This window comes from Hyaena hyaena, unplaced genomic scaffold (genome assembly GCF_003009895.1).
Source record: "Hyaena hyaena isolate Hyena2069 unplaced genomic scaffold, ASM300989v1 scaffold_91, whole genome shotgun sequence".
Taxonomy (NCBI): Eukaryota; Metazoa; Chordata; class Mammalia; order Carnivora; family Hyaenidae; genus Hyaena; species Hyaena hyaena.
Window position 1 is genome coordinate 2,635,684 of NW_024080725.1, and position 23,657 is coordinate 2,659,340.

A 23,657-nucleotide genomic window follows, 5' to 3' on the forward strand; every position below is an offset into this window, starting at 1 on the left:
GGAGTGCAGGAGCTCAGCAGACGCCAGAGCCCGTCTTGGAGCGACAAGGCAGACAGCTGCGGGAAGGCCCGGTTAAAATGTCGGTGTGGGAGAAAGGGGGGGGGGTCCCCCAGCGGTGCCCCAGGGCCTTTGTTTCACAGCACGGGGCTGGGATAGCACACACGGACGTCGAGCCTGTGCTGGGAGGGCTTGGGCCCCTGCTCCCTGCCCACTGACTGTGACTCCCCCGGCACTTCTGACCTCCGCTCAGGCCCTCGTTCCTTCCCCGAGGGGCACAGCTGACCCTCCTTCGCTGCACAGGAAGTGTGGTGTGCAGCCACAAGGTGAGGCCAGCGTGTGGGGCCTGCTTTCAGGACCGCCTCCACGAGCAGGCTGCCAGCGTCCAGAAGGCAGGGGCTGTGTGTGCGTGCTTGTGGGCCCAGCCGTGCCTTCCATGCTGCAGTGCATGGCGGGAGCTCAGTCGGCAGCCACCCAAGTGACGGTCTGCCTTTCCGTTTGCCCTCCAGGCCCAGAGCCACCCTGACGCGAGAGAGCCCCAGGGGAACATGCTGGGATAGGGGGCGGGGGTAATCGAGCCAAGAAAGACAAACCATCTCGCAGCTGCTCCATGTCATCGTCAAACACGGCCTCCTTCAGGGCCGTCTTGTCGTAGGTGCTGATGGTGTCCGCATAGGGGTAGGGGCTGTAGTCCCGCGCCCGCGGCCCAGGGAAGGCGCGTGGAGGCTGGGTGTTGAGGAGGGACGTCTTGTTATCCAGGGCCGTCCTGCCGCCTTCCACCGCGTCGCTGCCTCCTCGGCCCTCCGTGGCGGGCGACGCCACCCCACCATCACGGGACACCTGAGGCACAGCACGCAGTCAGTTCCTTTTAAGGACTTTTAACATGCTCTTCCCTTACGTTTTCACAAATATTAGGAGAGCCGGAGCTCTCCCTGCACATCTGGCTGCTGACGAAAGGATAGCTCCTAGGATTTCAACCTACAAACACCTAACTTATAAAGCGCCTCAGCAGGAACTGAACATGCCTACGTTTTCCCCTCTCCACTCGCTAATTTACATGCAAAGTCTGTTAATTTACGTGTCAAGTCTGTTTTGTATGTGGTGGTGACTTTTTACGTAAACATTTTTGTAAAAGGTTTTTAAAATGTTTATTTTTGAGAGACAGAGGAAGAGAGAGAATGAGCGGAGGAAGGTCAGCGAGAGAGGGAGACAGAATCCGAAGGAGGCCCCGACGTGGGGCCTGAACTCCCAAACTGTGAGATCATGACCTGAGCTGAAGTCGGATGCCCAACAGACTGAGCCCCCAGGTGCCCCTGAGCGTGTCTGCAGACACCTCATGTGCCAGCACTGCAGCCTGCTGCCCTCCTTGCGGGCCGGCCACGAACTCCCTGTATACGCTCCCCATGATAAGGTGAGCTGGTCCCTGATCTCTCGAATGGAGAGCTCTGGGTCCAGGCAGAGTGTCCGTGGGCACATGTGAGTCTCACGGTGGGTCTCTATGCTCAAAGGACAGCTCTTGCTACTATCTACTGTTGTTGTTTTTTAACGTTTCTGTTTCTTGCTATCATAGAGAACCTGAAATACACTACACTGTAACAGTAATACCTTTCTTACCTGTTGCTGCATTTGTTCTTTAGCATGGATTGTCAAAAGTTATATTACTTGATAAAGGATATGAAACTTAAAACCACTTAGGCAAAATATAATGTTACTAAGCTCCAAGGAACTGTATCAAGTTCCCATTCCACCAATAGTACACCGGTTCCTTATATCCCAAAGCATTAAATATTCTAATTTCTACCTGATGAAGCAAAGCGGAACAGTTCAGAAATAAAGCGGAGCCTCAAATGTATGTTTGTTGCATTTCTGTAATCACTCATCAGGAAGGACTTTCTCCTGTGCGTGAATGTGTGCATCCCGGCTTGGGGAACGACCTTCCCAGGGGATCTGACATTCGTCCTAGTCGAAGGCTGTCTTATACACTGGGCCACTTACCAAGCCCAAAGATGCTGGCTCCTGAGTCTTTCACACGTAACGTACTTTCCTACCCGGCCCAGCTTCCCTCACATTCTGGCCATCGGCAGCGAAGATTGCCAGTTTCCAACCTGTTCAACAACTCAGTTTCTACTTCATCCCCTGAAGGCGCCCTCTGTCTGTCTGGCCTCGGGGCTCCCACACCGCGTCCTGCCAATCCCAACCACAAGCCTTCCGTGCCTCGCTCACCACCTCCACTCAGCAACAAGCTTCGCCCCTTTCTACTTCACCAAAGAACTTTTATGCTTTGACACAGTGGAAACCACTCAAATGTCCCAAAACAGGGCACTGAGGACATGACTGTGGCATCCATGTGACGAATTCTGACCCAGCCATAAAAACCCCCACAGAAGAATGCAGACAGGGACAGAGCTCTTACGCAGGGCTCAGCAGGGGGGCCGCCAGGACAGCACTCCCGTGAGAAACAGACACACTCTACACACTTCTCTGAGCGTACAGATGCATAAATATCTACATGCTACATGCCTCTCTGAGCGTACAGATGCGTAAATACATACAAAGAAGCAGAAAAATATACACCAAAGCATCCACCTTCTCTTAGGGCCTCTCCTGTTCCCAGCAGGGCTTCGGTGTGCCTAACTGGAGCCCTCACTCCCCACAGGTGCTCTGGAGCCCTTTTCCATCCTCACCACAGCCGAACCCTGGAGTCAGGCCAACCTCTTTCTGCCCACAGAAAGTGGGAGAGGTCAGTGGGAGTGCCCCAAATCACCCCAGCCCACCCTGCTTCCCAGCCAACGCCACCAGGGCCCAGACTGCACCCCCTGGCATGTCCTCAGGGACCCGTGTCCACAATCACCCACGCCCTGCCACGGCATCGTCCACATTCTTGTTCTCACTGGTCTCATCTGCATTCAGATGGGTCCAGTCTCCCCAGGGAAAAGGTCCCCAATGATCCCTCCTCGATGCCTAGTTTGCTACTCAAGCTGCTCCTTAACCCACTGCAATGTGGTTTCCGCTCTCAGCTCTTCTCTGCACGCTGCTCACAAGATCCACTGGGCTCCCGGAAGAAACCAGGTCTGGAAACTGGAGACCATGACGATGTGTAAAATTTAAGAACATGGCAGTCCAAACAGTGGGCCCATGCTCCAAGAACAGGGCTTGGCTCTACATCAAAACAATGGTGAATACATGTGTTTTATGTATTTTCAGCTAAAATACAATACCTGATGCAGATGGTAAAAAACAAACAAACAAAAACAAAGCCCAGTGGTGCCCTTTCCTGTCACATCTGACGGATCCCTCTCTTGGCAGCATGGCCTCTTTGGCTACAAGGCTCTTCCCCAAAGAGTCCCTTAAACTCTCTGAGACCCCACTATCCTGGTCTCCCAGGTAGTAACCTGTAGCTTTTCTTCCGACTCCTTTTCTTCCTTCTTTCCCTTAGTGTTGATGCTCCTTAGGATTCTGTCCTTACCCTTTATTGGCTGATTTCACTCATTTTTTAGTTATCATCAAGCAACTAGTCAACGTCTCCTGACTCTCCCTCTCCAGCCCAAACGGCCAGCCCCAAGTGCAGACTGGTATCTGCAAAGGCCGGAGGAGTATGTCTGCTTGGGTACTCCGTGTCCCCCAGGTCACATACACCCACCACTGAATTAGGTTCCAAAGGCGTTAACATACATGTTTCCTCCTCCTGTGACATGATCTCACTGAACTGAACGGCAACCGTGCTTAGTAGCCTGAGCCAGAGATTTTAGGCTCTTGTATTTCAGCTGTGCCTTGTCCAGCCCTACCTCCTCCAGGTCGCAGAGTGACAGCAAGCTTCCATACCACGTCCCTGGTTAAAACTCCTTCCAAGACCCTCCGGTGATCCCCGGGTGTGGTAGGACACCGGCAAGGACGTCTCCTCGGTGTGCGTGCCGTTCCCCAAACCTCGCCACCAACACGACAGGCCCGCTCGCGGCACACCGGCCACCCGCAAAGGTAAGTTGTGCCAGCTCGCTGCCGCCTCTCTGCTTCCTCCAGGCCCACCCTCCTATCTGACCCTCGACCCCTGTTTCACGCAGCTCCGAGGGTGCCAGCACCTCTCCTGCCGACCCTTCCTGGGCCCTGAGACCGGCCTGGCAAGACTCGTCAGGACTGAGCCCGAGCACTCCGGCTGCACCACCGCTTCCCACCGATCCGCCAGCCACTGCAGGGGCTAGAGCCCCAGAGAGCCACGCTGGTGTCTGCTGCAGGTCTATTATTTTCATCGCACCCCAGGAACAAAAATATGTCCGGGGGAAACAAAGGCAAACAGAGGGGGAAAGCTAGCTTGCATTCTTCATAAAGAGAGCTGAGTTTCACTCAAAATTTCGTAACGCTGCCTTGGGCCTCTTAAAATAATACTATTCTAACTACAAGATACACATAGTGATGCAGTTCAGGATTCACGTGGTCAGTCTCTTTAACTGAAATACAGTCCTCTGGGACGCCTGGGTGGCTCAGTCGGTTAAACGTCCGACTTTGGCTCAGGTCATGATCTCACGGTTCTTGGGTTTAAGCCCCACATCAGGCTCTGTGCTGACAGCTCAGAGCCTGGAGCCTGCTTCAGATTCTGTGTCTCCCTCTTTCTCTGATCCTCCCCTGCTCACGCTGTCTCTCTCTCTCTCAGAAATAAACAAAATGAAAAAGAAAGAAAAGAAAAGAAAAGAAAAGAAAAGAAAAGAAAAGAAAGAGAAAGAAAGGAAGGAAAGGAAGGAAGGAAGGAAGGAAGGAAGGAAAGAGAGAGAGAGAGAGAGAGAGAGAGAGAGAGAAAGAAAGAAAGAAAGAAAGAAAGAAAGAAAGAAAGAAAGAAAGAAAGAAAGAAAGAAAGAAAGAGAAAGAAAGACAGTCTTCCGTCAGCCTGGGGATACTTACAATATCACAGTCCTTTTTGCCTTCTCGCTTAATTGGCTCGTTCAGATCCTCTTGGCTTCGAAAACTAAACTTTTCAATGGCTTCTGTAACTCCACGCAGGGAACTGTAAATTTCCTCAGAGTTCAGGTTCTCTGTATCATACTCCAGCATGCTAAAGGATCAAAAGATATTGTGTTTCTTAAATTAAAGCACACGCATAAATCTGAGGCAGAGGCTTAAATTACTTGCAACAGTTTATGGAATGAGGCAGAATCACAGTTGTGGGTCGTTAGGTGAGGTGGAATGAAAAGGAGACACCTTCTGTTAGAGCGCCACCACTTGACAATTGCACGTGTTCCTTGTCAAACCAGGCCCCGAACACATCACATCAGCGGTAAGACCCGGTGGTGGGGGTGGGGGTGGGGGGGTGGCACAGCAATCACCACGAGAATGCAAGAACTCAAAGGGTGACAATTGGTGACAATGCACAAGGTAATGAAAGTGGAAAAATAACTTTCATATCTTGAAGATGAAAACAAGGAGTCTGTTGTTACTGGTCTCAAATGTACAAACAGATTAAGAGGGACGGGCATTTCAAAATAAAGCCAGTATCACAAGCAAGTTTCAGATGGGCAAAGCAAACGACCTCATGAGACTGTGTAATGCTTGTCCGGGTTAGAAATGTGTGAAATAAAACCCTACATTCAAAAACGATTCCAAGTCAGATCTACCCTACTGAAGGGCTCCTGACAGTCTCCCGTGCCATCTGACCCAGGGGCTTGCTGTGAATATCAAACTCTTCCAAGGTGCTGACATTTTATTTTGTGTTTTATAATAAAAGCGGATCTTACACAGATGAGTCACATTCCTACATGGCTGTCTAGAAGTATCTCTAAAAGCAGGAAATATTTGCCCCTTACAGAAAAGTGATGTCAACCACTGTTCCTTTAGTTGGCTGAGCAGAGCAAAACTGGAAACTAAGCAAAAATCCCCAAAAGCCTTTGGGTGTCATGAGGGGTTGTCAACAGGCAGCCTTTCAAAGGTCTGGAGAGTGCACTGAAGCATGTCCTGAGATCAGGGCCCACGGCCGTCCCTCACTGAGAGTATCGAGGACAAGCACAGGATAAGGCACAGCATGAAGAAGGCAAAACATGAAGCAACAGTCAACCAGGGGCAAAGTCAAAACAACTACGTTCGTTTGAGTGTCACCTGTTTCAGGCAAACTTGAAGAGAAGCTCAGATGAGCTGGTCTAAGTGAACGTCCAGGGAGTCTTGAGCTATACTGAGGATTGCTAGGGACACTAAGTGTCCTTGGGTGTGTGTAAGCAAGCCTTCGTCAACACCATTCAAGACGAAAGACACGCCACCTTTCGTTCTTCAAAAGAAGTAATGGAAACTGGACCCTCGTTGGCAGGAACCTCTCCTATGCACGACACAACCAACCCTGTGCCTTCTCAAGAGGCTGTCTCCGGCAGCTTACAAACAAACGATATTTACTAAGCCCCCTCCCCACCAGGTTTAGGCAGATGAGCAAGATACGAAGGGGACCATTCTCACTTGGGAGGAGCCAGATGTCTACTGGCCCACGGTTGTAACGGTCCACGGGTCTTCTACGGCTGGGCCAGTCCTGCTGGAGCATGACACCGGAAGTCCCCTTCAGAGACGGGAGCTATTTGCCTAAAACTGCAAACCTCAGCCAGATAGAACTTTCTTGTTTTCTGATGAAAGGAAATCTACACCCCAACTGTACTTGGAAGAGTCCACAAAAATAGACGCCAACTCAAAGATGGGCGCTGGCGGCAAACACAAAGAAATGTGAATGAACATGCTTGCCGCTAAAACCCCACGTACATGCTGACGGGAAGTGGAACAAAATACCTCAATGGAATTAAGATGTCAACCCCTGCTAAGTTCATAAGGTTGCCTATGAGGCAACACCCCTTTAATGTGGGGAAAGCGTGACTAAGGAGCACAGAGGGTCCCTGCCCCTCCTTTCTAGAAAGCCATAATACCAGCTTACATGGGAGCAAAGGCATTTATACATCTGGCCAGTACACTATTTTTTATATATAAAGACTGAGTATGACTCAAACAAAAAATATGTATACGAGATGTAAAAAGATGCCTTAAAATACTTTTAATCACAACAACCAAAAATAATAGCATAGCCCATGCAAAAAGGTTAAAAAAAAAAACACGGAAAGAATGACAGATGGATAAGAGCAAGTCTGGCGGAACGTTCAGCTTTTTAAGGGATGTCACAATATTATTTTCCATATGTCGCTTCAGATAACGTTATCTTCCACCTCATTCATCACATCATTCATAACCTGAACGGTCTTGAAATACTTCCGTTCAGAGAACTTTGGCATTAGTATGGCAGCCTCGTCTGAAAATAAGACAATCAAGGATGCTGCCCATTAGTGTTCCTCCTTCTTACTTTGGATCAATAGTGAGGCATACACATGCGTGACCCAGTCCAATCCGTGCTGACACTTTTAGACTCAGGAGCTTGAGGGTTGAAGTATCTCCTTGGTACGAAGCTAACACCATGAGCGCCCAGTGAGGGAGAGTGGTGTTTTTCCCCAACGCCAACCAGACAACGTTACTCTCTTCGCTAGTTCACGTCTTGGCATTTGTTTTCTTCCAAATCGATGCCTACGAGCCCTCGTTTTGTAGGGAAAAAAGGAAATCCCTGTGAGCGCTGCCCTCGGGGAATCCAGGACGCCGGGGCTCCGGCCAGCAGACCATCAGAGAGCAGAGCCAGAGGGACGCAGTGGCTTTCTCAGAGGAGGCTTTGCTTTGGTGGACCCCAGTCTGCCACCTGCCCCCGTACTCCGTCTTGTCTTGGCTCAGAGACATAATCCTTCAGGTGAAGGACAGCTCCTGGTCTCCCGCAAACACTGCGATGAGACCCCAGAAGGTTTCCTTAGAATTCTTTCGAAGAGGAGGAGCTCCAGTCAACATTTACTGGCAGCAGGTCAGGCCATGTCACCCAGCCCTGGGACAGAACAGAGATTTGGGCTCGCCCCGTTGTGATCTGCACTGGGAAGGGCACTGACTCTGGGCATGGAATTGGGACACTCATTCCATGTGATGTGATCACAACAGTTTTGGCAGAGACCAGAGAGACAAAGGTTTCCTCCTATTTTTATGTAACTGATGGGGTTTTTCTAAATGTAAAAGTCTCTTGTCAATGCTCTCTCCCTCCGCTGGTCAACACGAGTTATGGGTATTTATTAGCATTCGCTGTGTCACTGTGTGTGTGTGAAAGACGATTCTAGAAACAGGGTCTTGGTGGCTGGCTGGGAAGACTGGCTGGTGGTGAAGCTCTGCCCATCAGGGCACACAGCTCAGTGCACTGGGAGACAGCAATAACTGGGACTTCTACTTTGAGGCCTGGCTAACCTTTTTTAAAAAACAGTGAGTACAGTGCCATGCTTCATGAACAAGGGCCACAGTAGTGGCAACATTGTTGCCGTGCCCTCTCCTAACTTTGTGTATCTAGAAACAGTCATTATAGGATTCTCTGAACACTTGGGAAGTCACTTTTGGAGCTCTAAGAGTTTCAAAAGAAAGGTGTTGTTAAAACGTTTAGCTGACTTGTCACAATGTACAGCCTCACCGTGCTGCAGGCAAAAGTAGAAACATAAATCTTCTGTGCAAAAGCTATCTAAGAGGCCTTTAAAAGTAAGACCTTCTTCTGAGAGGATACAAACTCACTTCACACAGTACAAAGGCAGCTGGGCTGTCCGATGCTCTGTTCGTGTAGTTTCAGGTTTCGAGGGAAGGGGTCCTCTGGTCTTTGGACCTCTGTAATACGCACCCAAAGGACCTGCAAGCAGGTATCTAAAGGAATCCTTGGGCCCTACTTTGTCCCACTGGTTTGCCACCTGTCTCCAATCTGAAGGAAGCTCCACTCCCTTCTAAACTCATTAACTTCGTTGCCTTCAACCAGGGGCTTCTAAGGGTACCGACCCCTCCCGTGTCTAGAGGTAAGGGCACCTCAGTGAGATGTAGCAGTGAACACACCTCCTGGGGCTTCCCCCTCTGGATCCCTCCTGGATCAGACTATCAGCACGCGATGGTGCATCATGCAAGGAATCAGTCCATCCGGTCAACAGCGGGACTGAGCACTACAGGTATGGTCTGGGACGGGCAGGTCTCATTTGCTTCTTGGGGGGAAGGCGCTGTCTGCCTGAGAAGAAAATGAAGGAAACTGTGCCCCTCTTGCCTGCCTTGACTGCACGGCATTGCCCCGGCACCTTCTGGGGTTGGGGGCCCCGCCTGGGCCGAAAGGCTTGCTCCAGTAGGTGCTGATGTATTTGGTCAGTTGATGAAATGGTCATCTGTCCCCGTGACACAGCAGGAGCCGCACTTGTGGGGCTCAACAGAGATCATGCACCGGCGCACGCTTCTCACCAAGGCCCTACTCCTGCTCCCCTAAGCCAGGGGCTTTCCCAAAGACCTGAGACGACCCTGGAAGGCAATAATATTGTGACAGCCCGGACAAGGTTAGCGGGCAGCTGGTTACCTGGGAGAGGAAGGGCGCCTGAGAGTCTTGTGGGAGGGAGCGGTGGGAGTGGACTTAGGCTGAGAAAAGGGAGGTGGGTGCTTCGAGAGCCCATCAGCACTCCAACCCCATAACCGACTGCAGTGATCAGAAGAGGACAATCAGAGAGAGACAACACAAGGCAATGGGGTGGGGGGGTGGGGGATGGGGGAGCAGGAAGACACGGCAGCCTACATGTCTTCCGGTCTGCTCCTTCCTTGACCAGGCTCTGCCAGGGTTAACTGAGGCAAAACTTAATGCTTTACCACAGAGGAAAACGAACACAATTTGTTTTACAATTTGGCCCTTGATACGGCTGCTTTATTCCTTCCCCTCGTGACCATGCGTCATGTTTTTAAATCACATGAGAGTCCAAGGGTAAGACCAGGGGTGTGTGTCTGCACCGGGAAGGACATCATGAGCACTTACACACAACTATTCTGTTTCGGGTAATGTAACCAATTGTTTTACAAAGAGCCAGACAAGGAATCTCGGGCCTCAACTCAAATGGGAACCCAGAGACTATGGCAAGAAGACTCCAAGAACGTGCCGTTCTGACCAGAGCACTTGAGCGGGGGTCGATGTGCTCCGAGGCCGCGATCCAATCAGACGGGGGTTCGGAGGCCGCCACAAGCAATTTCCTTCTGACAGAGTAACAGCACCACTCGAGGGCTACAAGTCCCCAGCTCCTATCACCTACTAGGAGAATTAAAATGCGTCTGAGAAGACAGGCAGCCCTCTTCACTTTGTGAATGTCACTCAGCGGCCTGGGCCTGTAGAGGCCCTGATAGATGGTTCTAACAGCTGCTGTGAACCAGAAGAGCCACAGACACCGGGAGAGGCCTGAGCTGACCTGGCACAATGTGACCTGAGGGCAGGATAGAGTCGTGGCCTCAGAGACCACGTCCCTGGTGGGGGGGCAGCACTGCCTGCGGCTGGCATTCATCACGGTCCTAAGAGCCAGTCCCCACCAAAGACGGCTGTGGCCTCACTTGGGAAGGCAAGTAAGTGTAGAGAGGAGAGGCCGCCACAGACCTTCTCTAAGCCACACACTGAATTGGGGTGCAGGTACAAGAGAAATCCGGGCGACCATCTCTGCTAGAGTTCTGCTAACAGGTGGAGCAGAAAGCAGACAGATGCAGCATTCCCCACCCCAGCTTACGGAAGGCTGGGCTTCCCAGTTCATCCCCACTTTGCTTCTATGTAAACGGTTGATCTTCTGATGCAATGGCTGTAAAATCCACCTAAAATTACCCTTGCTGGCTGGGGGTAACAGAAGGGAGGTATTTAGTGTCGCTCTGCTCTATGCCATGTTTGTCCAGAATGTTCTGCAGACCAGGGCAAGGAATGCCATCCGCTTCCTCATCTCAAAAGGAATGGATGTCATGTGACTTCTGAAGCCCCTTGCAACTCTGTTTCTCACTGAACACAAACCACACTGGGTAAAATGAGCTAATATATACAGATGTGTTTAATGATACAAATCTCTTCAAATGCCCAGCAGTCTTTCCTACCGAGCTAGGAAGGAGTAATTCTTCTCTCACACAAAAAACAAGTAATGGAACATTTCACAAAGGTTTAGCATTAGCTACAGCTTCTTAATACTACTGCGTTGATAAAAACAACTTCTTCCCTAGCAACTTTCTTTAAATCACCAAATTATATTTTTTCATCATTTTAGAATATCTGCTTATTAACACACCATGATCTGAGCATTAGAATTTTTGGACTAAAAAAAAATACTAGTTTGTTTTGATGCAAAATAATCAGATTAAAAACAATTGGTGATAACTTTTCCCCGTAAGAATAAAAAAGCTAACATTTTATGGTTATGATGATTCAAAAGAATGGTAGGTCACAGAAAATAAACCCATCAAGAGCACTGCTCAGAAAAACCTGGGACTATGTATGGTAGAACTTGTCTATCGCTTCCTTCAGAAGGGGGTAACTTCGTCCATTCTCCTATTTGATGCAAGAGTTCATTTCTTTTTTAATTTTCCTGGTGACAGTATGAGGCCTATTTGAGTGTTTCCAGTGATATAATGATAGGAAGCCTTTTTTCCTACTTCTGGACAGTTTTAGTTGTGAGTTCAAGTTGGCTAAGGCCATCTGGCTAGGTATGCACTGATGGAGGGCACATTCTTTTAAAAAAAACAAAGAAACGACACAACTAAAAAATTCCCTAAAGAATTTGTTGACGAGAAAGTATTTATGCCACAACTGGCCTTAATCTTGAAAATGATATTAATATTGAAAATAAATCTCTTCCACTGACCTGCAATCCTGACAGTAAAAATTAGGACCAGACCAACTAAAAGTAAATGGTGAATTGGAAAAATAAATTAAATTTTTAATGATTTGGGGATCCATGAAGATTAATACCCAGCCAATGCTTAGCTCTGGTGGATTATGCTAGCAGCCGCCTCCAATCTTTTACTTAGACTAGTAGCACATACAATAATAAAATACTTAGTTTGCGTTTTACCTTTTGCATATTACCTAAGGGATGCATCACCCTAATAATGAAATAAAAGGAGAATGAACTGTGTATTATGGAAGAGCAGATTTCCCAATTAATGGTGAAGTATTACTTGTAGACAAAAGAAACAATTTACAGAGAGACTACAAGTCTTCCATAAAATCCTCCCCACTCCCCGGCCCCAAGAAACAGAACTCTGGTTTTGCTGTGAACACTAGACCCTGGTCATTAAGACGAGCCACATACTTTAGGTACAGATGTTAACACGGGGAAAAAAAGAAAAAAAAAAAAGCTGAGCTTCAGTGACACCCGCAGAAAGTCGTTTCTGATCCCAATTGTCTGATTACACCAGCCTGCTGACGTCATGATGGCACAGACCAAACCTGGGGCCATGATATCACTCTTCGTGCTACCTCAGTATATGGTATGGGAAGGGGGACTGAGGGGAGTAGGAGTAGGCAGTACGAACGGCAGGATACTGTAAGTACACAAAATACTTGTGTCACCAAGAGAAAAATACAAATTTGATATGTTCCAAATACAGGACAACGTGGGAAACCCAAGAGAACTTCATTCGTAATGATGGAAGATGGGAGATTCTTGATCATTTACAAGCTAAATGTAAAAAGGCACTTGCATTTTGATATCTTCCCACTAAAAAGGTGACCCTTAAAGGGAGGATGGCGTCTTATCCTGGTGTCGGCAACCCTTAGGACACAGCCCCCTGATCCTTGTGCTCACAGACACCAAGGAGATGGCCTTCCTGTACACAAACAGCACGTACGATCCTCACGTATCCGGGCACTCTGGGGCCACTCCTGTCACCATGCAGAGACTTCTAGAGGCTCCTGCCAGATGGAGAAGTCTACACATGCTGGGACAGAGCATTTTCCTTATTTAAAGCCACTGACCCAGACTCTGTAAAACTGATTTTCACATGGTCCCGACAACAGTCTGAAAACGATGATCTAATTTTAGTTCTCAGGTTCTGAATACCTCTCTGGAGCAGCAGTTGGCTCCAGCGTGAGCCCCTAATTACAGCAACTATGCTCTGAGCAACAGTTGGCTTGGAAAACTACCCCAGGCTATGTGTGGACTACAGGGATTTATTTAGATGACAAATACCATAAGATGCTCCCACCACTTACAGAATGGCCATGAATTTCTAAATCATTCTGTGTGGAACAGTACTAAGTGTGACTTTAGCTGAGAGCTGGACGAACCTCCAAGAACATTTAGCACAGACTGGCCACGTTGCCAAGAACTCGACCACTTTGCCCAAGATTCTACAGAGCACCAGACCCCACACTCTGCAGGTACCCTTCCAGGCTCTGGTATTAAGCTTGGTCTAAACACCTGGGAACAGGCAGGACAGACACTGGGGCGGTTCCTCACTTCTGTGGAAATGGCATTACCTGGGAGACAGGCCCCCGTGGGAACAGTTGGTGGGGGAGGTCAGGGGGCTGGTCCGGCTGCTGGTGTGTCGGGAGGGAGTCCGGCCAATCGTGTTGCTCGGAGAGCCCTGGAGCGAAAGCAGAGGAAGACCAGATAAATATGTGCACAGTCAGGGTGACTTTTTTTTTTTTTTTTTTTAAAGAAAGACAAGACCAATTTTAAGTGCATATACACCCAAAATGGACAGCTGTCACACAGGGGTTCCTCGAGTTGAACTGACTGATGTCAGCTGTGTCAGAGTAACACACACAACTGAGGCTTTCCATTTTGTAGTATGAAAAAACTAAGCAGTTTGATGAATAAAGGACTAAGTGACCACGTGACAATTTAACGGACTGAACAATCTCACTTAAGAAAAAGGCTACATTTAAACACTAGGTTCACTCTTTCATTGGGAAGACTGCAGGCCCAGACATGGCCCCCGTCCTCCAGTCGCCCCCAATTTACTGAAAGAGAACCAGAAAGCTGGCCATTCTATGAGAGTGAGTCCAGATCAGGGCTCACAGAGGTCAGGCAGGGTCAGCACAGAGGCCCAGCCACGGCCACGGCACTCACCACACCGGTGTTACTCGAGTTCTTGAGGTGGTTGTGCAGGAGTTTGGTGGCACCATCCTGGAAGGTTTTTGGCAAGGCACCAAGTAACATGGTAAATTCAGGAGTGTTCAATTCAAACAGAGAGATCAGCACAATTTGCGCTGCCTGGAAAAAGAAGACGTGATTCATTTACGTAACGGGCAGCAAAGTATTTTGGTCAAAACATTCTTTAAAGTCGTCTTACGAACACGTTTTCATGTGTGTAAAGCAGTAACAAGAGGATGCCTTTGTCACACAAAACACAAACCGACAGGCATCTGGAGAAACTAAGATCATCCGTTGTAAACAGCCTGACTTCATCTGGAAAACACACCCCAGCTGCATCTTCACGCCCTGGCCGTGGATTCCCACAGCGCATTCATATTAAATGCCGCTGCCCAGGCTGCCTATCACCAGAAACAAGGCTGCTAAATATGTGAACAAAACAATGGGAGAAGGTGGAAAGGTGGAAGGTGGCTCACTCTACCAAGTCAGCCTGGACGGGGCTCCCAGTGCACCCTGGAGGGAACGTGGCCCTCCAGAGGCGGCCATGGGGCTGGCCTGAACAACCTCTCTCCCTCAAGCTCCACCTGGAGCGACTGAGAAAATCTGGAGGAAGAGCTTAAATACACCCGAAAAACTCCTGTTACACCTGTGACGTGAGAAAGGCCAGTCCTTGGGGAGCGACCCAGGCTTATGTGGTACAAGCTGTGTGTTCAGGCGGGTGTTGTCCTCTTCCCCACTAACCGGGGCACTGCGCTGCAGTGAGCAGCCCGGCAGCAAGGTGGGGAAGCAGCCAGCCAAAGCAGCAGCAGCCCAATGAGCCTGGGTTCCTCCGGGAGTCATGTGCTCTCTGCGGTGCTAAGGAGCAGCAGGCACAGCGGGCTTACAAAACAATGCCTGAGGGGGCGCTTGGGTGACTCAGTTGGTTGAGCGTCGGACTTCGGCTCAGGACATGATCTCACGGTTCATGCGTCGGGCGGGCTCTGTGCTGACTGCCAGCTCAGAGCCTGGAGCCTGCTTCAGATTCTGTGTCTCCCCCTCTCTCTCTGACCCTCCCCTGCTCACGCTCTCTCTCTCAGAAGTAAATAAAAACATTAAAAAAATCAAAAAACCCAAAAACGATGCCTGAGGAATTAGTTCCGAGGGTTCCAGTTCAGAACAACTATGCCAAGAGAACACTTTGGTAAATGATGGCATCTCTTACAAATTTCTCGGAGTCCAAAGAAAGAAAAACGGATCAGGAACATCCTCTGACTAAAAGGATTATGTTGTGGGGCGCCTGGGTGGCTTAGTCGGTTAAGTGTCCGACTTTCGCTAACGTCATGATCTCGCGGTTCGTGGGTTCGAGCCCCGCGTCGGGCTCTGTGCTGACTGCCAGCTCAGAGCCTGGAGCCTGTTTCAGTCTGTGACTCCCTCTCTCTCTGGCCCTCCCCTGCTCACGCTGTCTCTCTCTCTCTCCCCTAGAAATNCTCCCTCTCTCTCTGGCCCTCCCCTGCTCACGCTGTCTCTCTCTCTCTCCCCTAGAAATAAATAAAAAACATTAAAAAAAAAAATAAAAGGATTATGTTGAATTTTTCAAAGACTGTAATTGCTAGGATTGCAGTAATTTTTCTGAATATTTTTCCCCGTGATACAGGGGTTACAAAAAACATATTTGCTGGGGCACCTGGGTGGCTTAGTCAGCTGAGCATCCGTCCAAATTTGGCTCAGACCATGATCTCACAGTTTGCGAGTTTGAGCCTCCACATCATGTTCTGTGCTGTCAGTGCAAAGCCCGCTTTGGATCCTGTCCCCCTCTGTCCCTGCCCCACTTGCACTCTCTCTCTCAAAAGTAAATAAACATTAAAAAATATATATATCTGCTTGAGAAATGCTTTGGAAATAAACACCACAAAATATTTCAATGCTTTCACAATGTTAAAATTAAGCTTGGGTCCAGTTAAGATAAAACTACTATTTGTGTCTGGAGAAGGAAAAAAAAAATCCAAAGACCCCCCCCCTCAAAAAAACTATGAATTTAAAAATATCAGAATGTATTTTTTACAGAATCAAAAACTACTTTTTAGACCTATCAAAAGCATTATGAAGCACAGCACTGGGCAGAAGTATCCCGCTTTCTTCCCCTGACCTCCAACTACAGTCATCAGTACTGCCTTTCCATCCAGATTAAATCCCAAGGGGCCTGTGTGCCTTCCTTACTCCAGCAAAATACACAGTTACCGACTGCAGTATGCACCTGTAGATTTCATTTATTGAAATATACTTAACAATTACCTGAAGGACTCTTTTTCACCACCAATGTCATATACATTAACATGACCTCTATGTTTATATAAGAGTAAGTTCCAAAAATCATGCAAAGTAAAGTAACCTGTGCATTTTAAAAAAAAGCCTTTTTATTAGATGTTAGGGGGAAAAAAAAAAAAACGCATGCAGGGGGGAAAAAATGCACTTCAAAGAAAAAGAAAGAAACAGACCTGAGTTTTAGGAGGGAGAGAAAAAAGAAAACGTTGCCAATTTAGTAAGACAGTTTAGGGACTTATTTTTTAAAGAATGACAATGGCATTTCAAAATTATAAAACGTATCAGTACTTTTATGTGAAATGTGCCACTGCCTTTACTTAAACCCTGTTTCTCCCCAGAATGACAGGATAGCTAATATTACAATCGAACTTGAGTTTTTTCATAAAGTAAATTATAATAATCAGCGGGATCTTTCAGGAACAGAAGGGCCGCAAGGCCACAGGCCTAGACATGGTGCTCATCCGTGGCCATGTGCTGTTAAGTGACTCTCTGCCACGGGGGAAGCCACCACAGCACACTTCAACTTTGGGCCCACTACAGACACTTCTCTCTCAATGCCCCTAACGGTGAATTTTGGTAAGAAATCCAGAAGAGAGATGGGGAATTTTGAAAGTACAACTCGTTGGACAGATGGTATATGTGTGGTGATTTATACATAGAAATGAATGTAACTTATTTTTACAGTTTCCAAAATATGAAATGTAAATTATTTCATACAGTTTTCAAAAGTCACCCTTTGAATTAAAGCTGTTTTCAAAGTAAAATCCTGTCTACGGAGGTCCAAGCTCCAGAAATGGATAGAAAATAGGATTTAAATATGTTATTTTAAAAATATTTTATATCACAGCTTTAAAACGAATGAGACTCTTATGGTCCTAAAATATTGTATCTACAACCCTCTGTGTTAGTGGGAAGTCAGAATACTAGAATCCAAACAAGGAAGAAAACTGGGTTATATTTATCATTATCATCGATACGCTCTCTTTAAAGGAATAATTCCAAACACAGGGATGAGTTGAAGAGACTCATTTTAAAAGGCCTGGGGCACAGCTCATGTCAATAATGGATCACAAAGTGGAGCATACCACTCGTCTTGTCCCATCATTGAACTCCTGCCTTTCCTAAGAGGCAGGGCCAGTGAGCAGCCAACCAAAAACTCAAGGTTGCTGCTGACTTGTCTTAACGGATAACTCTACAGTCATTTATTTTAAAGATCAAATGGCAACTTAAAAGGAATTGATTCCCACACACAGTAGAAATTGGTAGGTGGGGGCAACAAAAGGTCGTTCAGATCTTACGGCCACTCTATGAAAACAACTCCGGGGGCTATCCCACTGCCCTGAAGGCAGGAAAATTCTTTGAGACAGGAGGTCAGTAAAGCTTTTGATAAATGGTTCAGTGCTGGTATTAACTGGGGAAAACTCAAACTTTGGGAGGAAAAGAGGGTTTCTAATTTAGTAAACAATTATTGCTCCCAGATTGTCATTAAAATTGTTTTAGAAAATCACCCAAGAAAGGTTACTTTTTCAAAACCTTCAGACATTTCGTCTTTAGTATGTGTCATATGGTATAGGTCTGCGCTCAACATCACTCTTTGTTTTGGGCAGGGAGTTAGTCATAAAACACCTCAAAACACAAACATTTACACACACACACACACGTTCAACGTAGTAGTATATTAATTTTAGGTTTCTTCAAAATCTTTTCAGGGTGTTGACAAGGGCAATCAGTATTAATAATCTAAAATGCAAACAGTGAAGTGTCTTTTTTCAAATTAGTACATAGTTGAAAATCTACCTGTTTACAATTTTCTTCCAAGTTTCCTTCTGCAGGCCCAGAGCAGGCGGAAGCTGACCTAGTGGGGAAATCCTCACCTACTCGACTACGCTGAAGCGAGGACTGACAAACAGGAAAGGCGGGAGGATTTAATGAGAAGAAGCAAGTGCTTAAACAGGGTTATCAGTAAGCTGTGAAGGTATGTGGCTTCCTTCACAAATCACCTGGGCATATGTAACCTAACGGCGAAGACAGGACCTTCCAGTTTCAAGCCTCCACCATGAGCTAGGTGCTTACTAACCACCCTCCTTGCTGGCAGTAGTAGCGTTCGTGATCTCAAAAGGGGATCAAAAAAGTCAAGTCATTCCTTGAAAGAGCCAGGGACACCCGTGTGACGGGAGGATCCTGAGTTTTGTGGCCAGGCCACACTGCCTCTCTAGAAGCAGATGTAACATTTTCAGTTGGGAATCTCAATTTCTGAAGGCCATTTCCATCCCCCTCCTGCTCCAGGCAACAGCAGGTTGTGCTTTCCAGGTTTCCTCGCCACGCCTTCATTTACCGCATTTTCCAAGACAAGGTTTGGGGGCTAAGCCTGCGATCTCCTCTGACAAAGCAGGCAGGCGCTAATGTAAGCAAATCACGTACGATAAACAAACCCATGGGGATTCTGAATCCTGGAATATAAACACAGCATTAAAAATTCTACTGCATTTATATTCCCTTTGGTTGAGGGGGGGAGGGGGGGAATCTTCCCAATGCTGGAAAAAAACCAGAGATTTCCATTTGCTTCACAAACAGCAGAGCAAAGCCAAAACCACCCTCCACAGCGCTGCGGCGGCTGCAACAGCGAATGAAGTAGTATCCACCTATGTGTTTCTATGCTGCAATTAGGCCTTGCAGTGAAGCCTGAGGCTGGGGCATTTATTCCCACTTTACGGACAACAAACGAGAACCCCGAGGCGGAGCTGCCAGCTCATGCCTGCACCTGGTGGCAGGGGCAAGTCAGGGGCAGAAGTCAGAGGATGACGGGACTCTAGAATCCACTTCCTTATTAATGCGTCAGGTTAACACAAAACACGGCTCCTTCAGAGAGGAAGAGTTTGGCCAGCACGACTATAACAAGACCAAGGCGACTCTGGGAACACACGGGGCCAGCGAAGGTCTGGGCAGGGAGTTCCCTGCCGGCCCCGCGCGCCCGGGCCTGGCCAGCCCCCTCCAGGAGGACCGGCTGTGCTCTGGCTCTGGCCGTGCTCTGCCCTCCTCTTCAAAACATCGTCAATATTTACACACCCCTCTCTCTCCAACAAGAGGCACCCAAAACATGAAGATAAAAAGGGTAACAAAATAAGTATTAAAAATGCCAAAGTCAACAAATCCAGAGTTCTATTAGCTTTGTCTTCCAAAAGAGGACCTTACAGAATGAACTATACTGCCTGCAAACTCCCCAAGTGTCGTTTGCAGGAAATTAATGTTCTCCAGGGTGGGGCCAGTATGAAGGTTTTTACTGCACGAATTTCAGACTCAAGGGTTCTCCTGTCATTTAGAATATAATCTTGCCCTACTCTTCGGAAATTAAAGCAGGAAAACTTGGTTTGTGATCACATAGTACTTTTTAAATCACCAAGGTTTCCCCAGCACCTGATAAAACTTTTAGTAACTGTGAATGAAAGATGCGGCAAAACGTCAAGTTTATTTAAAAGAAACAGGGTGCATTAATTTACCCAGATAAAAATAGTTCCCGTTTTACTATTTTACAGCCTTAAAATGATAATGACAAGTTTAGATCCTGGAGCAAAGTGATATATACTACATCACAATTTTTAAGTATTTTAATTTATTCAAGTGCTCTATTCATTTAGACAAGCTTTCAATTATGCTCCAAATTCTTATGCAAGGCGGTCTGCATCACTTACAATAGCACCTGTATTTATTATAGAAGTGTCCCTTCGATGGCACATCAGAACAGAGCACTTCAATAAATGTGACTAGGTGTCCATGAAGGATTACTCTGCAGTAACGTATAGTCTGTGAGTAAGTACTTACGGGGTAAAAGGACATAGATCCGAATACCGTGCTTTAACACACCTATTTTAATCAAACAATTATGCTGGATGTGTACAACTGAAAGCCAAGGAATCTTGAGCCACAGACATTTAAAAAAATTTTTTTAAACATTTATTTATTTTTGAGAGAGAGCGCGAGAGCGAGTGCGAGCAGGGGAAGGGCAGAGAGAGAGACTGGGAGACATAGAATCTGAAGCAGGTTCCAGGCTTTGAGCTGTCAGCAAAGAGCCCGATGAGGGGCTCAAACCCATGAATTAGGAGATCATGACCTGAGCTGAAGCAAGACGCTTAACTGACTGAGCCACCCAGGCACCCCTTGAGTCACAGACATTTAAAATAATCTAAAGGTGCCTGGGTGGCTCAGTGGGTGAAGTGTCCGACTCTGATTTCAGCTCAGGTCAGGATCTCACGGTTCATGTGACTGATCCCTGCATCGGGCTCTGTGGTGACAGCGCAGAGTCTGCTTGGGATTCTCTCTCCCTCTCTCTGGGTCCCTCCCACTACTCACACACTCTCTCTCTCAAAATAAATAAATAAACATGAGAACTACAAAATCCCAGAGGGGACCCAGAATGTAGAGATGCATCTGCTAAATTGAATCTCACCACAATTCAGTTAGATTAAAGGTGATCTTTAGTGCATCAGAAGGGAGAGTATCCTGGGTCGGGTGACCTAAGCCCTTAAACAAGGTTGGAGGCCCTGGCTGTGTATAATTCCTCCTTCATTTTGGAGGAACAGTTCTGCTGAACAGAGAAGATTTGGTTGATGGGTTTTTCTGTCAGCACACTGAATGCCATCCCACTGCCTAGGTCCTCCATGGTCTCTGAGGAGACGTTGGCGGTGGGTCACATGGAGGGTCTCTGGGGGACGCAGGGGGGCCTCCCTCTTCCCAGACTCTCTGTTCGGGTCTGCATCTCGACTGTCTGGTTGTGATGTGTGACGTGTCTACCTGTGGGTCTCTCCTTATCCTACTGGGAGTTTGTGGACCTTCTTAGATGGGCAGATTGAGGGTTTTCATCACATTTGGGAAGTTTGGGGAAATTTTTTTCCCCACATATTCTCCTGCTGTTTTGATGAAACCAACTGCCAAGCTGGGGAGAGGGCTGTGTGGCGGGGAGTGGCAGGCATCCCCTTCAAGCTGAGAGTGCCCCCTGCTGACAGCCAGAAAATGGGCCCCTTGGCCCTCGTGTAACGAATGGAATTTGGCCAAGAACCAGTGAGTCAGAAGAGACTGGGCCTCAGATGAGACCAAAGACGCAGACGACACCTTGCCTTCAGTCTGTAAGACCTTGAGCAAAGGACCCAAAGACCATGTGCCCAATTCCTGAGTCACAGAATTATGACATAATAAATTCCTGTACTTCCAAGCTACGAAATTTGTGGTGATTCATGATGCAACAGAAAACTAACACAGAAGTTAAAACGGGGCACCTCCAACATTATGGTTTTAAAAATAATGGCTTCGAAATGCTACTTAAAATGATATCATTTTTCTCTGGACATTTATCATTCATTAATTCATTCAAAATATTTATTAACTGTTTACTTTGTTCCTGTAGACACAGTGCTGGGTGCTGGGACTCAGGGCGAGAGAAAATAGGGAGGCTGCAAAGTCCCTGGAACAGCGTCAAGCCCCAGTCCTGAAGATACTGAAGGCGTGGGCTCGGACCCACAGAATCTACGGCAATCAGGTCAACACTGTGTGGCAGTTTGTATGTCTTGAGGTTCAGCTCCAGGGTAATGGTCTAAAACACTGGGTCTCAACTCTGTGCATTAAAAACAGCCAATGGTGGAGGGAATCCCAATGAGACCCAGAACAATGTCCACACTTGACACCATACCAGTTAGGTCAAGTTACCTGGAGTAGGGCCCAGGAACTGAGGTGGATTTTAACTGCAGCCAGGACTGAGACCTACTGCTGTAAAAAAACAGCTTTCCAAGTGTCCTGAAGATGGGGAAGGGGAAGACGTGAGGGCAGGCGACACGAGTGGACACCAGTGGAGGCCAGGCTTTGTGAAGCGGCACTGCATGACCCAAGATGACTGAAATTAAGTGTTGAAGATCAAACAGTAAACGGGCTACATGGTCTCTGGCAATACATTTACTATCTTAACCATATCTGACCTCAGCTAGGATTAAAATAAGTTGAGTGTTTGGGAGCCCAAGGCCAAATAACTCAAGGAAGAAAGTTCCTATAACATCCTCCTTAGAGAAGTTAGGAAAATAAATTGTAGTACAAGTTTTTAATATGCGTGTTCAGAGAAAGTGGACATCACAATGACAATGAATTGCTCCTTGACAGGCCCTAATTATGGTACTATGTAAGTCTACAATATGTCTCAGTCCCACAGGAAGGAATACTTAAGTGACAATCAGTTACAAAAGGCACACATATAGACACACACACATTTACATGTTATGACTAAAGATAGAAAGCCGCCCTTAAGAGGCTTTTGTATTTTCGCCACTCTCGTGATTTGAAAAATTATAACAGAAACATCTGTTTGTGACTTTAAAAAAAGTACAACAGAAGTATCTGTGACGTATGCCCTAAGCAAGTCATTCAACCACCCCCTACTGTATGTACTGCCCTAATCCCAAATGGGTTTCATGGCTAAATTAAAGGTTGCCAGTGAAATGTATCTTTTGTAAATAATTTTGAATGAGTGCTTTTTAATAGGATTTGCCCTTGTTCCTTGACCCTGGGTAACTCAGTTTATTCGTATACAATGGACACAGGACTGAAATGACCCGTAACCTTTCTAAAGAAACTTTTTAGAGAATTCTTCTGTTCTTGTCTTTGAATCTCAGTGCAAGAGGATTTAAGTGTTCATTTGCATTTGGAAATTTATCACTCCCTCTAACTACTGCTTGGATTCATCCTTTCCTTTCTTCCCGCCTGGACCCACGTGGTCCACAGTATCAACTCTGCTCAAGGCCAGACGGCTCAACTGGTAGGCCCAGTATGGAAGGAGCATGGCACAGAAGAAAAAATGCAAGGCTCATGATTACACACAAATAACCCAAATCAATTACCTGCAGTCTGAGCACAGAACTGAGAAAGCTGACTTTTAAGAGTACTTCACAAGAGCTACTTAGTTTATACGTAAAGTCAAAGAATAATGGCCACGTGTAACACTCAAGCAGGACATCGACAGGTAGAGGGTAAGAGAGACGAACACAGCAGCGGCTTACACCTGCTGTGTGCTCACAGCCTGTCAGGGACAGACAGAGTGTGTCCCATGTAATAATTAACCTGTAATGGTACTGATGCAGAGCACCACCTAGAAAAAGAATAGTACTCTGTGCTCTTTCCTATGTTATATGGTCCTCAACGTGTCATTTCTGAAGAAAGCAGCCAATACTCTTCAGCTGATAAAAATACAAAACAACACCTTGATATCAGGGTGTTTCCAAACCTGAATTCCACCACCCCATTTCGTTCCCCAAGTCAAAGAGAGTGTGTTCCAAGTGTGGTATATAATCTGAAACTGTTTGCTCTTTTTAAATTCAGGAATTCGTATCTTAGCAAATTTCAGCCACCTTTTGCTACAAAGCACCTTATGGCCAGGCAGCCTTAGATTTT

General features: G+C 47.1%; 1 protein-coding gene across 10 annotated transcripts in view; it reads right to left on the minus strand.

Moving 5' to 3' along the window:
* The window catches only part of CLASP1 (cytoplasmic linker associated protein 1), a 264,293-nt gene that overhangs the window by 25,272 nt on the left and 215,364 nt on the right, over positions 1-23,657 (minus strand). For all 10 annotated transcript variants that reach the window (XM_039234904.1, XM_039234903.1, XM_039234905.1 and 7 more), the window contains 4 exons: positions 13,908-14,051; positions 13,313-13,419; positions 4,888-5,038; positions 591-837 (listed from right to left, as the gene is read on the minus strand). In XM_039234904.1, the coding sequence (XP_039090835.1) occupies positions 591-837; positions 4,888-5,038; positions 13,313-13,419; positions 13,908-14,051 (649 nt within the window). The remainder of the gene's footprint in view (positions 1-590; positions 838-4,887; positions 5,039-13,312; positions 13,420-13,907; positions 14,052-23,657) is intronic.